Below are 12,366 nucleotides of genomic sequence, written 5' to 3'. Positions count from 1 at the left end.
GGCATGGTGATATTGTTAGTTATGATTTTTTTTTCCATGCATTTGAACATTGGGTGGTACCTCCCAACCCATATGACAGTTGTGTGACCCGGGTTCGATATCCGAGTTTAACTGAGCAATGTTGTGTTATGCTATTCATACTGTCTCCTCTGGAAGAGGCAAAACACTCGCTGTTCCTTAATAGGACATAAAATGGAGGTCCCGTGTTTGATAGAGTCACAACTCATGTACGTAAGATACCCCGCTTCATTCGTTCATTGCTAAGAGCAGGGTGCATAACCCGGAGAGATTTTCCGCCTCATTTATCCAATCGGACCCCATGAAAGACCAGCTAGTGCAGCTGAAAATGGGTCATCTAGACATCGTATCAGATGGAGAAGGAATAGATAAACAAACAAACAAGCAGACAAACAAACAAACAAACATAACGATACACCTCAATCAGCAAAGTTTTACTATTCTGAAAATTGTGAGCCATCACAATGATACACAGTGTATTCTCTGTTCAAAGCACGCCCACATAATACCAATCAAGCTCTCATAACTAGTGCATTATGCAACATTATGTATGTCTGAAGTGCGTGCGCATAAAGTTAATATTCTTTTTTTAATTGTTCACATGAAGGCTTCTCCTTTAAGTTTTATTCTTTTCTTTTACAGTAGCAAAAACAGTTTTTTTTTATGCTCCTTCCAGTGAACTAAATTCAGCGAGTGTGGGCATGGTGAGAGAATGGTTCTATTCTTTGTTTTTTTTTTATGTAAGAGAGAAAGAATTATGGTTCGCTGAGAATCAAAAGATTTCAGGACAAAAGACAGGGGTTTGGTTTCATAAAACAATGGATGATGAAACGAAGAGAGTGGAACCAAGAAGGTCTCGCACGTACCTGCTATTGAAATGGAGTTTCCGGAGCCCCTTTAAAGGAGAGCTCTGGATGATTTTCAGGCTGGTGCAACGATACAGAATTTACAGTGATTGGGACAAGGAATATGAATGTTTTCAAAATTCATAACAAATCACAGTGAGGCTGATGACATATAGCAGCTTCACATAAAAAAACATGATTAGGTGCTCGTGTAAGCAGGCAGAACAATAGAGGAAAACACGGGTGAAGTTGTTGAACAAGTGGTATTGTAATGAATCGCATTGCTACGTTACTGGAATATAACATGCGCCTCTATGTCATCATCCTTGTTCAGTGTAATATGTTCTGAGGTTTTCAGAGTATTGGGTTGTCTGATCAAGGACCACAATTAATTCCACAAATCCATACGTGACACTATCACTGTATGTACAGTATTACATAATCTAAAATCATATAAATCGTCTGCAATGTCCCTTTAATTTGTCTCAGAGAAAAGGCACTATGTTAAAAGTATTAAAAACAAAATAAGATACCAGTTCGACGAGACTTAATTGATTGTTGTTGACGAAGGTGAATTCTTTGCAAATTCCTTCTACCTCGAAGGATACATATTCTCTCCTTGGAATTATTTGGGGACCTTATCATTTATTTTTCATTCACAAAGCATGAAGATGTTTTTGAGTGATTTGGAGCGTAATATGACTGCGGTTTGTCTCCAATGTATTCTCATTATAAAGCATCAGCGCCTGCCCGCATGCAAATTGTAGGATTGAAACAAAAGAAATGAGTTTATACAGTTTATACAGAAATACCTTGTACTTTGAGATCGATTAAAAACAAATGAAAACAAAAAGGCAGAACGTATCATTTAATGTGCTTCTCCATGAAAAATCGTTGTTTACAGGTGTGTGATCAAAACGGAGCCGGAGTATAAGTGTCCGTGCCAAATGGGGGCGGTATAACGCTGATTAGTTATAACCCGGTTTGCTGCACACAATAAGCCCCAGCCAAAGATTGAAATAGCGTCCCGCAGGGAGTGAAATGATATCTCAGCGAGATCGAGAAGGGATCAGGAGGGACATCCCTTTTTAGCCTTTCCTGAGTTCGCTCTTGGCTTATCTCGCTGATTGTGGATCAGCCGGGAATCTAAGTGTAACATTTTGTTTGTTTGTTGTTGTATTTTCTTGTTTGGAGGGAGTTCTTGTTTCATGACGAAAAAACAAAAACAAAAACAGAGAAGCCAGACAACACTGTACTACAAGTGTGTCCCGAATTTGTTGATTTTTTTTTTTTTTTTTTTTTTTTTTGACGAGAGATCCCTCCATTTTCCCCCTTTTGTTTGTCTGCACTTCACCTTGGTGCGTTGGATCTATCACGCAGGGTATCGCAAATTTCATTTTGTCCGCGACCTCGGAGCTGTGGCGTAGAGACGGAAGGCGATGTTTGTTAGGTCGACACGTACAAATATGCCGATCATTCCATCCCATTAAGAGAGATAATCGTCCAACTTCGAGCAGCCCCTGTAATCCAAGGAGCGGAGAACCTTCCAGGGCACAATCGAGGTGTGCTACTGGAATTTGACTCGGGCGGCTATCGGTGTGTAAAGTCAAAGGTGTAAAGCAAATGAATGCATGAACTTCATGTCAACAGAAGCGGAGCCCTTTAGTAGAGTGATTCATACTTTTGCGGTATTAGCTCGCTTGGCCTTACCTGTTGCGTTGAGGTCCTGGTGTATGCTAACAACTCCAAACAACGTGTATAACTCTTGTCTATCGATAGAGACAAACCTACTTTGATTGGCAGGGCAACTGGTATACGTTATGAGCAGCACCAGCACCTGCCGATATTGCAGAGTCAGACGGGCGGCTGGACCAGGGGTGCGACCTGAAACAGTGCCGATCATGTCTTCCATGGGGCAGACCTTGATGGACTCCTTAAAATGGATCTATGTCTACTTCTTCCTCTTCCTGTTGCTGCTTCTACCACCTGGATTCAACACGAGAAATCAGATGTCCGAAGATTTCGGGGAGGCGGTACAGCTCCGAGGTGAGCCATGACCCTCTTGTTTCATGCGTAAATTCTACTTGCGACTGCAATTGTATATCGCAGAGGATGAGACCCTGGGCTCCTCCTCTATAGGGTACAACCTAAACGGGATGTAAAATCTACTGGCTCCCCATGACCTATAAATACGTAAACGACTACCTAGTAACATCAGTGTCATGATATTTGCAGGCCCATGTGTGGGAACATATGAATACTGAAGAGAATACACTTTACAAAAACAAAAAAACAAAAAAAAAAAACCACCAAATAAAGTTATAACCATTATTGTTATTTTCTCATGCTCCAGACAACTTTATCATTGAAAGCAAGACATTGATTAAGCAGAGGGGTGAAGGTTGAGGTATGAGTTTTCTTCAACTTTGTTTTCCTCTACAAATTGTAAAATCACATCTGCTGATCTATGATTAAAAAGGAATCAGTTAGAAACAAATCTGTCATCTATACTCCTTTCCGGGCAGCGACAATGCCACCAGGCTATCTTTGGTCCCTTTTTCAGACATGTCTGTTCAAAATGTATAGATCAGCAGTTATGATCTTAGTAATTTCATTGTAGACGGAGATAAAATTGAAAGAAACTCACGCCTCAACATTATCCTCACTAAAACGGTCGCCTTGTCGGTCTTTGATAATGGAATTTATAGTACAAAAGGGAAGTAGTTTAATGCTAATGATTTTGTGATAATCTGCACGTTGTGGCTATGATGATGATGTTGATGATGACAATGATGATGATAATCATAATGATAATTATGATTATAGTAATCGTAATAGCGATCATAATGATGATGTGCTCTAACTGAGCTGGAGTAGCCTCACCGGAGAGTGTGAGGTCTGAGAAAGTGCCCTGTCATTATCATCACCGATCAGGATCCTCGTTATGTGCACCTGAGTCAAAAGGTAATAGCATGCTATGGGTAAATGTCATTGATCGAGCATGCAGACGGGTTCAAACTCAAAATCTCTAAGTCACGAGTCCAAAGCTTTCATCGCTGTACTACTAGTACTACTAGTATTTGACCTCGGAACTTCCAGGCTGATGTACAACCAACTGACCCTAGAGATACTTTTCGAATAAGAATGATTACATCGCCTTGAATTAGATGACAGTACCTCAGAATTGGTTTCCTGCTAATCTGAAGTGCCATCTTTCTTTCCAAGATTACAATGGAAGTTGTTGAGCCATTTCTTGATGTAAAAGAAAAGCATCAACATCAAGTCCAAAGAATGATTCCAAACAGATATCTTTAGATAAGTTACATCAAATCGAAACCAACATGTTGTGCACGTTTAGTTACAACAGCAGTGCTGTATTTACCCTAGATATAGACTACATTATGATTTCTATGTCATCCACAGATGATGCGAGTAAACATGGCAAAGTTCGAGGGGGTTTCACGCCCTTACACCATAAGCAGGGAGGTACTTACACATAAGCTTTCGGTGAAATCAACGCCAAGGGAGCTATGCGCACAGTTTATGCTCACTAAGCATATGCTCAGTACGTAAATAGGAGATGTAACAAACATCAAGTGTATTATTCAAGCATTTATAACCGCATGCAACATCAGTCTGAGATTATTCTCATTTTCATTGGCAAACAGTATCTTCTGCAGCGGATCTTTTATTCCGTTATACCTCTAAAATATAACTCAATTGTTATCATGTCTCATCAACGTAGACGATATTCATTACGAATTGAATCGAAATCAATAAATTTTAATCAGATATTTTGCTCATGCCATACGAATGCCTTAGTATACGCGTATTGTTATCATTGTGATATCAAGCTTTTGTAGATAAAAAGCACTGAAGGTATTTTGCGCCAATATGTCTACGTTATTTCAAGCACGCTATGCAGAGGTCGGAGATCGGTAGCAAGATATGCAAATGGGCATAAATGACGCTGTACCTCTAAAAATCGCCACAACGTGCTCTTCAAAACAATGGAAAATTCCGATGATATCTAAGATAACGCTTGAGAAATCGTATTTTCGTGCACAGCACCTACAAAAAAAAAAAATGTAAAGACGAGCAACCGAGTAGCCACTCGGAAAGACAGCGACGTGTGGAATTCAAGCGTTGTTTGAGCAGCGAGTTGCATACAATGGTAGCTCAAACACTAAGGCCGGAATCTTAAATGGACCTTAATGGCCTAATTACTAGTGACACTATAGGCCTATACGACCACATTACCGAGCCGACAGTTTCTCGTCCGCGATTTGATAACCAGGATACCAATCAGCAGTCATACAAGCATTGGTCCAAGTATTTAAAGTTCCATATCGAACCAGATGTTTACGAAATAGCATTAATACTGCAAGTACAGTGTATTTAAAGTTCCATATCGAAGTAGATGTTTACGAAATAGCACTGTCCAATGTCTCTTCTCGATGTATTTATTCATATTATTATGATGAGTTTTTACGTTTCTTTTACGGGACAGATACCTTGCGCATGCAAAGCAATGTGTTTTATACATATTCACACGCCCCCGGAATTCCTGTCCTTCTTTTTTATTTCACCCAAAATGTCAGATATGTTGACAAAAAGATGGGGGATACATGGCTGCCTTATGCGTTCATATTTCTTCATATCTTTGAGCTTCCTGTTAGCGTCACAAAATAATACATGTCTACACAATACTTTGTACCATACAAAATCAATTCACCTGCAGATAAACTCTTTCGCAAACAAATAGATCAATATTTGTTCGAAGGCTAGGCAAATAGAGCGGAAGACATACAGTGTACACGGACCAGATTGTGCTCCGTACATTCATATTCTGGCGGTGATACGTTGTATAAATAAAACCTTCTGTAATATGAGTCAAATCTCAATTTTAAACATGAGCCCTGCTCTGTGATTTGTTTCCCAATCATGTCGAGTAAGTAGGCTATTTTCTCGGCGTAATTCGAGCCTGAGGAGGCAGCGTTTTGCATTAACCTTATTGGACAGAAAAGTTTCATTTTCAATAATGTTTTTATTCTTTTTTTTTTTGGGGGGGGGGAAGAAAGCTAAAAGTAATACAATTGTCATGCTTTTCATCTGTTACAGCGATCTGCTTCAATCTGAGAGGAATCAACAGACACAGACCATACCTCTGACAACGCCTGAATTTTGAAGAAAAAGAAAAGAGCGAACGTGACACAAGAACTGGAATTTCATTACCCTTTTCTTATCATGCTTCAATAGATCGCTCCCTGGTTTCAGGCTGAAGTAAAAAAAAAACCAAAAAACAACAACAACAACAACAAAAATAACAACAAATGATAACCCCCCCCCCAAAACCCAAACAAAACAAAACAAAGCAAAGCGAAAACAAAAAAAAATGTTCAAACTAAAATTCGGCAGTTGTCAATTATGATTACCAACGAGCATTGATGAAGTCATGTTTGCGAGGCCTTATTATTAGAAGGTAAGTGATACAAACAAACTCAAAGCATCATCTTCCATACAGGAGAAATTCATTGTAGTCAGTCAAAACTGAAGTTCTTTGTTCTCTGATGTGAAAGGAACATGCTTTTAAATTTCATTTCCAGTGGTACACGTGAGTTTATATGAATTCCATTGATCTAGTCAATACTTCTTCACTGATCCTAAATCGAACCATTTCATTCATTCAGGCATTTATTATAATCATTGGCATCAATTGCCAAACCTACTTAAAGAACATCAAAAGTAATGTAATTCAATAACAAGGAATGATGAATTATAAAGCAGATATACAGGCTCATAGAACATGCTAGAAGCTAAGCTGCGTATCCAGTAAACATATTATCCTTAAAGGAAACCCAAACCCAAAGAGAAATGTGGATTAAATGAAAGCAGCAACATTAGTATAACATAAGTAAAAGTTTGAGGAAAATCGGACAATCAATGCAAAAGTTATGAATTTTTAAAGTTTTGGTATTGGAACCGCTGGATGAGGAAACTACCAGAGTTCATGACGTATGTGTGAACAACAATACAAAGAAAATATAAAGGGAATTCCACAAGAAAAAAAAATCAATTTTTTAAATGAAAATTGCACACTCGATGTACTTGATACTGACTTATGTTAAGGGTAGTAATTATTCCCCCTTCTTTCTGAAAGCGGTTAGTCAAGTGCTCTTTTATTATGATAGAAAAGTGAAAACATATTGAATTTTCTTGATAATATTCTTTATGTTGCTGTTGAGTTGACTTGATATAGAGAGAGGAAGTTAAAAACAAAATTAATCACATCAAGAATCCGCGTTTTTTCTTGGCTAGCGAGTTCATTATTCTCCGGAATATTCATTTTGTGCTACACAACTATGGTCAGCCTGCACCTGTCATAAGTTTGCCAGTACTCGTGTGCCTCTTCTCGCCATCCTTCGCTCGTTCTTCGGGGGCCCCGCAGTTCCGGTCTGCAAAGGCCAGCAGAGTACACTTTGAAGGTTTCGAAAGACAAGCAGATAATCTACATCAGTTTACAAGCAGAAATCCTCATTCAATATACAGCCAAAGTTGCCTCATTAGTGATGGGTGCCCCACGAATCAAGCACCAGACTGACGTTTCTTCAAAGAGTACATGAAATGTAAATCGTGCCCCATCGACTGAGTTCGGAGAGACCTCAATCTTCTTCCATTTGCATCACACTTTTTGGGGGCTTGGGGCTGATGTTCACACGCTCCAACAGCAGTTCAATGTTGCATGTTGAATTACCGTGAATATCCACTTCACTAAACACAAAACAGTTATGTGGGTGGACTGCACAGATATTTCATGGGTGCTGGAATGCATATTATACTGCTCGAAAAAAAAAAGCTTTATGGGGGAATGCTGATGTTATGACTTCATTAATCAAACATTTATGGTGTTCAAAGAAAGAAACGGTTGACAGAATAACAGTTCCACCATCACTCAACTATTATAGGAATCTTTCTCCCCTTGTATTTTGAAACTGGCTGGTACTTGTTGAACCATAAGATAATGCTTCTGTAGATCCGGGGGGCAGAATATATGAGTGATGAACACAGTCTACATCTGCTTATTGTTATTATAGTGAATCTGTATGTGACGAACCAGACAACTGACACTCACCTGCACGTACACACAAACAAGAACTGTTATATGCGTGCAATTTTTGTCATTTCTCCTCCAAACGCAAACTCACACACACGCATAATACAGCTGTATATACTCATATAAGAATATGGTACAGTGATGTGAATGCTTGAGTAATATCCCTTGAGTCTATTTCCTCTATATCATAGTCCGCAGTATCGCGGCTATCCTGTATAAATATACTGTGTTATGAACAGCATTGAACGTGGTTACCAATATTACGGAATTGAACATTCTGATAATGATTTGTTTCTCTCCTTTCTTTCTATACTTGGTGTCTATTCTTTGCGTCATCTGGCTCACAGTTTGAGTGGATCATACCACAGCCTATAACTGTCCCCAGGCTATAAACTGACAGATAAAAATGAAATTGCGTTGTGTGATTACTCAAAACAACTTATCTGAGAGAGTTTATTGGCTGGTGTATTTATTATGTTGTTTGCATAATTTTATAACCCTGCGTCCAACCTGTGACGTGTGTTCATGTGTATACAGCGGTGCATCTCTCTCTCTCTCTCTCTCTCTCTCTCTTTCACGATGTGCATCATCCTGGGATATGTCCGCAACTTATTGCACCCTATTAGTCGGGAATTTCCTGGTCATTGTCTGATTGTAGCTTGTATATTCAGGAAGATCGCTGATATTGATGCAATATGTCATTCCCTATGCACAGAACGTTCTGATTATTTTTGTCTTCTCAAAACTGCACAGGACTAAACGTTGATAACACATCCTCCCCTAAAATATAAATAGATTCGTGACGTCAAGTTGGAAAATTCGCAGTGATGGATGTCCGCATAATGGTTTTGGTGACCAGTTGAACAAGATTTGATATTGTCGAATGTCAAAGCATCTAAACTAGAGCAAGGAAAATTATGTTGGCTTGTGTTAAAATGGTAGGAAAAGGAAAATTATTAGTTCCACTGGGCCTACTTTATGTGGACAAAGATCACAGTCATAATAACGGCTATGATATTGGTTAAGGAGACAATGATAATAATAATAGTGATAACGATAGTATTTTTGGTCTTGCACAGGGTATAGACTATAGCCTCTTTGTGTATGTAAAGTTCTACTTTGACGTTACCACAACCTAGAATTGTCAGGTATGCATTAGAACTAATACCTGGGTAAGGAGGGTCAAGAGTATGGCTGGTCCCAAACCCAAGAGCCCCTCCCTGATTTCATGACTGTATAGTCCTACGCACGCCAATACCGCAAGTTCTCTCAGAGTATACATAGTCACTATTGCTAAACTTATACTAGCGGACACTCTAATGTCCGAATCTTGACCTCACAACTTGCGTGGACAGTTCGTAATAAGTTCACTATGTCGCTGATGACCATTTTGATTATCGTTATCATGACAGAGAGAGAAAGAGAGGGAGAGGGAGAGAGAGAGGGGGGAGGGAGGGAGTTGATAGATGAGCCTATCATAGGTTTACTGCTGGGGATATTGCTTTATTTTAAAGAAAGATGTGTGCTTTTGAAGATTGATGGTCTCTTTCATGGTCTCTTCACTTTTATTTTCCCGTCTTCAGAGGTAACTTTGTTCTTGACTGCGTGTTATTACAATTGTACTCGCCTACAGATTACCGACACTTCTTCACAATGACATTCATGCACATGGTTGGAGTTGATGGTACTTCCGCTAGGCAATGAATCAAACTAGATGACAGCTATATGAACTAAATGTTTGATAAAACTGCCTCGAGGAAGAGTGGAAATTATGGGACAAACCGGTAGTCATACCATTTTGATGATCATGGTATAGTGTCTATCACCTCGCAACATGTACGGGTAGGTATTGATAATGAAATGGATACTTGGTATTAGGTGTCGAAGTATAGTGACATTAGCTTTGGCGTTGAATTTTTGGAGTTATAGTTGCGTGTGTTGACTATTTCCTTTATACAAATATTCCTAGTGATGTACAAGAAAATGACACGGGATCATGAGTTTAAAATGTGTCCGTGCGTCTGTGTACGTGTGTGTGTGTCTTTGAAAACATATGATATAAAGAGATAGAGAGGGAGGGAGAGAGAGAGAGAGAGGGAGATGGGAAAAAAAGGAGAGAGAGAGGATGGACATTTTCACGAATAACAGGATGTATCAAGTGACAATATTTTCTACATCGTGAAGGCTACGTGTTCTTGAACTGTCGAGATTTTCCCTTCAGATTCTGGTTTTTGCCGGAACGCCCCAATTTTCGGGTGGAGGTAGCGAAGTGAACTTCTGCCATGAAGATGACCACGAGGGAGCCAATTAGAACATTTCTACTCATCTCTATCTGTTTGTTTGTTTGTTTGCATGCCTGTCTGTCTGTCTGTCTGTCTGTCTGTCTGTCTCATTCTATCACTCTCTCTACGAGTTGGTGGGTTATCGAACTTATCTGAGTACGATAGAGAAGCTTTCTCATCTCGTTTCTATGCAAGAAAAGCTAGCATTTCTGAACGTTGTATTAATTACGGTAATAGTCATGATAGTTTGTCCTAATATCACATGGGCTGTTTATCACCAAGGGAAATGAACTGTGAATCGCTGAGAGGATGTTCATGTTCTTCACTCTCATAAAAATTAAAAACTACTTCATCCTATATAGCTTCAACTTAGTGAGTAACAAACAGTAGTTCCAATATTTTACAATGGGGGTGCCCGAAATCCAAGACAGTGTCTATACGAGGATGTAGCGGTAGTGTGGGGAATATGACCAAAATTAATGAATCGTATGTGTTTGTTCAAGAGAATTTTAAGTTGACAGAATTCAGCCTGTAGCGTCGAGCGATGATACAGGTGGATGTTTTGTTTTCTTTTGCCACTTTGGTTAGAGATCAATCTTTATGATGAACCATTAATAATTTCCTTTGACTCAAAACAAGTGTTCAGATTCTGAGTTACTGCTCACGGGTGTGTAGACAGTACAGGGGAAGGTACAAATGTGGACCTTTAACAGACGTCTCGAAGAATGTGTTTGCATTCCGTGTTGCATTCTTGTGGCTAAGTACTTTACAATGTTTGCAACTATGTGACACGCCACTTTTGCCGTTCTTCAAGTGGTGTGTGCATGTGTGACGCAAATGCTGATTGCCCAGCACATACACGCTAGAATTTTATATGAGGCTGGCTGGCAGTGACTCAATCATGAGGTCAAAATAGACCCAGGGAAGTCGTCGAACTGTGGTGTCCTGGATTTTTTTTTTCCTCTCTGAATTTTACTTTCAAAGAGAATGATAATTTTAGCCAAAGGGACACACAAGCAAGGGACAGCTTATGCTCTAGGGTTGCATGGGTGTAACACTCGCTGAAAAGAGCAACGAATCGAATAGGGAGCCAAGGTTTGAAGTAGGTTCTTACATGTGTATGCGAGCGTTTGTGATCATCTGTGTTTGCTTAACAGAGGAAGAGAGGTGAGCGGGAAGGTGGGAGCAGGAGAAGGTGAATCAGGAACTAAGATGGAAAAAGACAGTATGAAGAAGAAAAGACGAAATGCTGCGTATCGATCTAAAGTGGCAGTCTTTTTGTCAAGAATGACGATTAACGTGTAAGTGACCATTTAATTCCTTCCAACATAATAAAGTCCGGGGCTCCTCATTGTTAGCTGTAGGTTCAGAAAATTAGCACAAAGAGTCCAGATTACGAGTCCCTCTGAAAAGCTGTTTTGAACAGGACCATAAGAATTAGTCTCGTTTTTGTCTGCACTTCTCGAGCGGAAAGACATAACGGTCGTCTCAGCGAGTTTTTGTGGCGTATAGTTCACCCCATCGCCGTGGAAATGGGATTTTTTTAGACAGAGGAGTTATGTAACGAAATTGATCCTCAATAGATTTGTAGGTATCTGCCCTCGTACTGAAAAGGGTGATCAATAGAGCTAATTACCCGTTTCCCACAAGATTGTCATGGTCTGCGGATAATGAAGCAAGACGATCGACCTTAATACATCGATAATGGGGTAGACACTCAAAAAGAACATTCACCAAGAAGTTTGTGAGAGAAAAGAACGATGGCAACACTCCAGTGAGAGGAATGAAAGGAGACTGGAGAATAAAAAAAAAAAAAAAAAAAAAAAAACAAGGAGAGGGGTATATACAGTGAAAGGTTGGGCGAGCTTAAACGATCCGTTACTGTGTGGAGCTGCAGTAGCTCCATGGGTTAAGGCATAATTTACCATTTGCAGATGAAACAAAAACACAGCAGTAGTGCTTCAAAATAGTAATAATAAAATGTGAGTTAGTGAAAGAAACAACCAGTGTAAAAATTTGAATCAGTGTAATCGATGCTAAGTATATTGAAATACACAGAATGTGAACAATGGTTATAATGAAAATGTTCCCAGACTAAACCGTCTAC

General features: G+C 39.4%; 1 protein-coding gene across 1 annotated transcript in view; it reads left to right on the top strand.

Moving 5' to 3' along the window:
* Positions 1-2,494: 2,494 nt before the first annotated feature.
* Positions 2,495-12,366, top strand: part of LOC140240003 (uncharacterized) — a 113,697-nt gene continuing 103,825 nt past the window's right edge. Inside the window, exon 1 of the mRNA XM_072319814.1 lies at positions 2,495-2,909. Coding sequence (XP_072175915.1) covers positions 2,684-2,909 — 226 coding nt within the window. The 5' untranslated portion in view covers positions 2,495-2,683. The remainder of the gene's footprint in view (positions 2,910-12,366) is intronic.

This window comes from Diadema setosum, chromosome 2 (genome assembly GCF_964275005.1).
Source record: "Diadema setosum chromosome 2, eeDiaSeto1, whole genome shotgun sequence".
Classification (NCBI taxonomy): Eukaryota; Metazoa; Echinodermata; class Echinoidea; order Diadematoida; family Diadematidae; genus Diadema; species Diadema setosum.
This window is presented reverse-complemented; position numbering and strand designations above follow the sequence as displayed.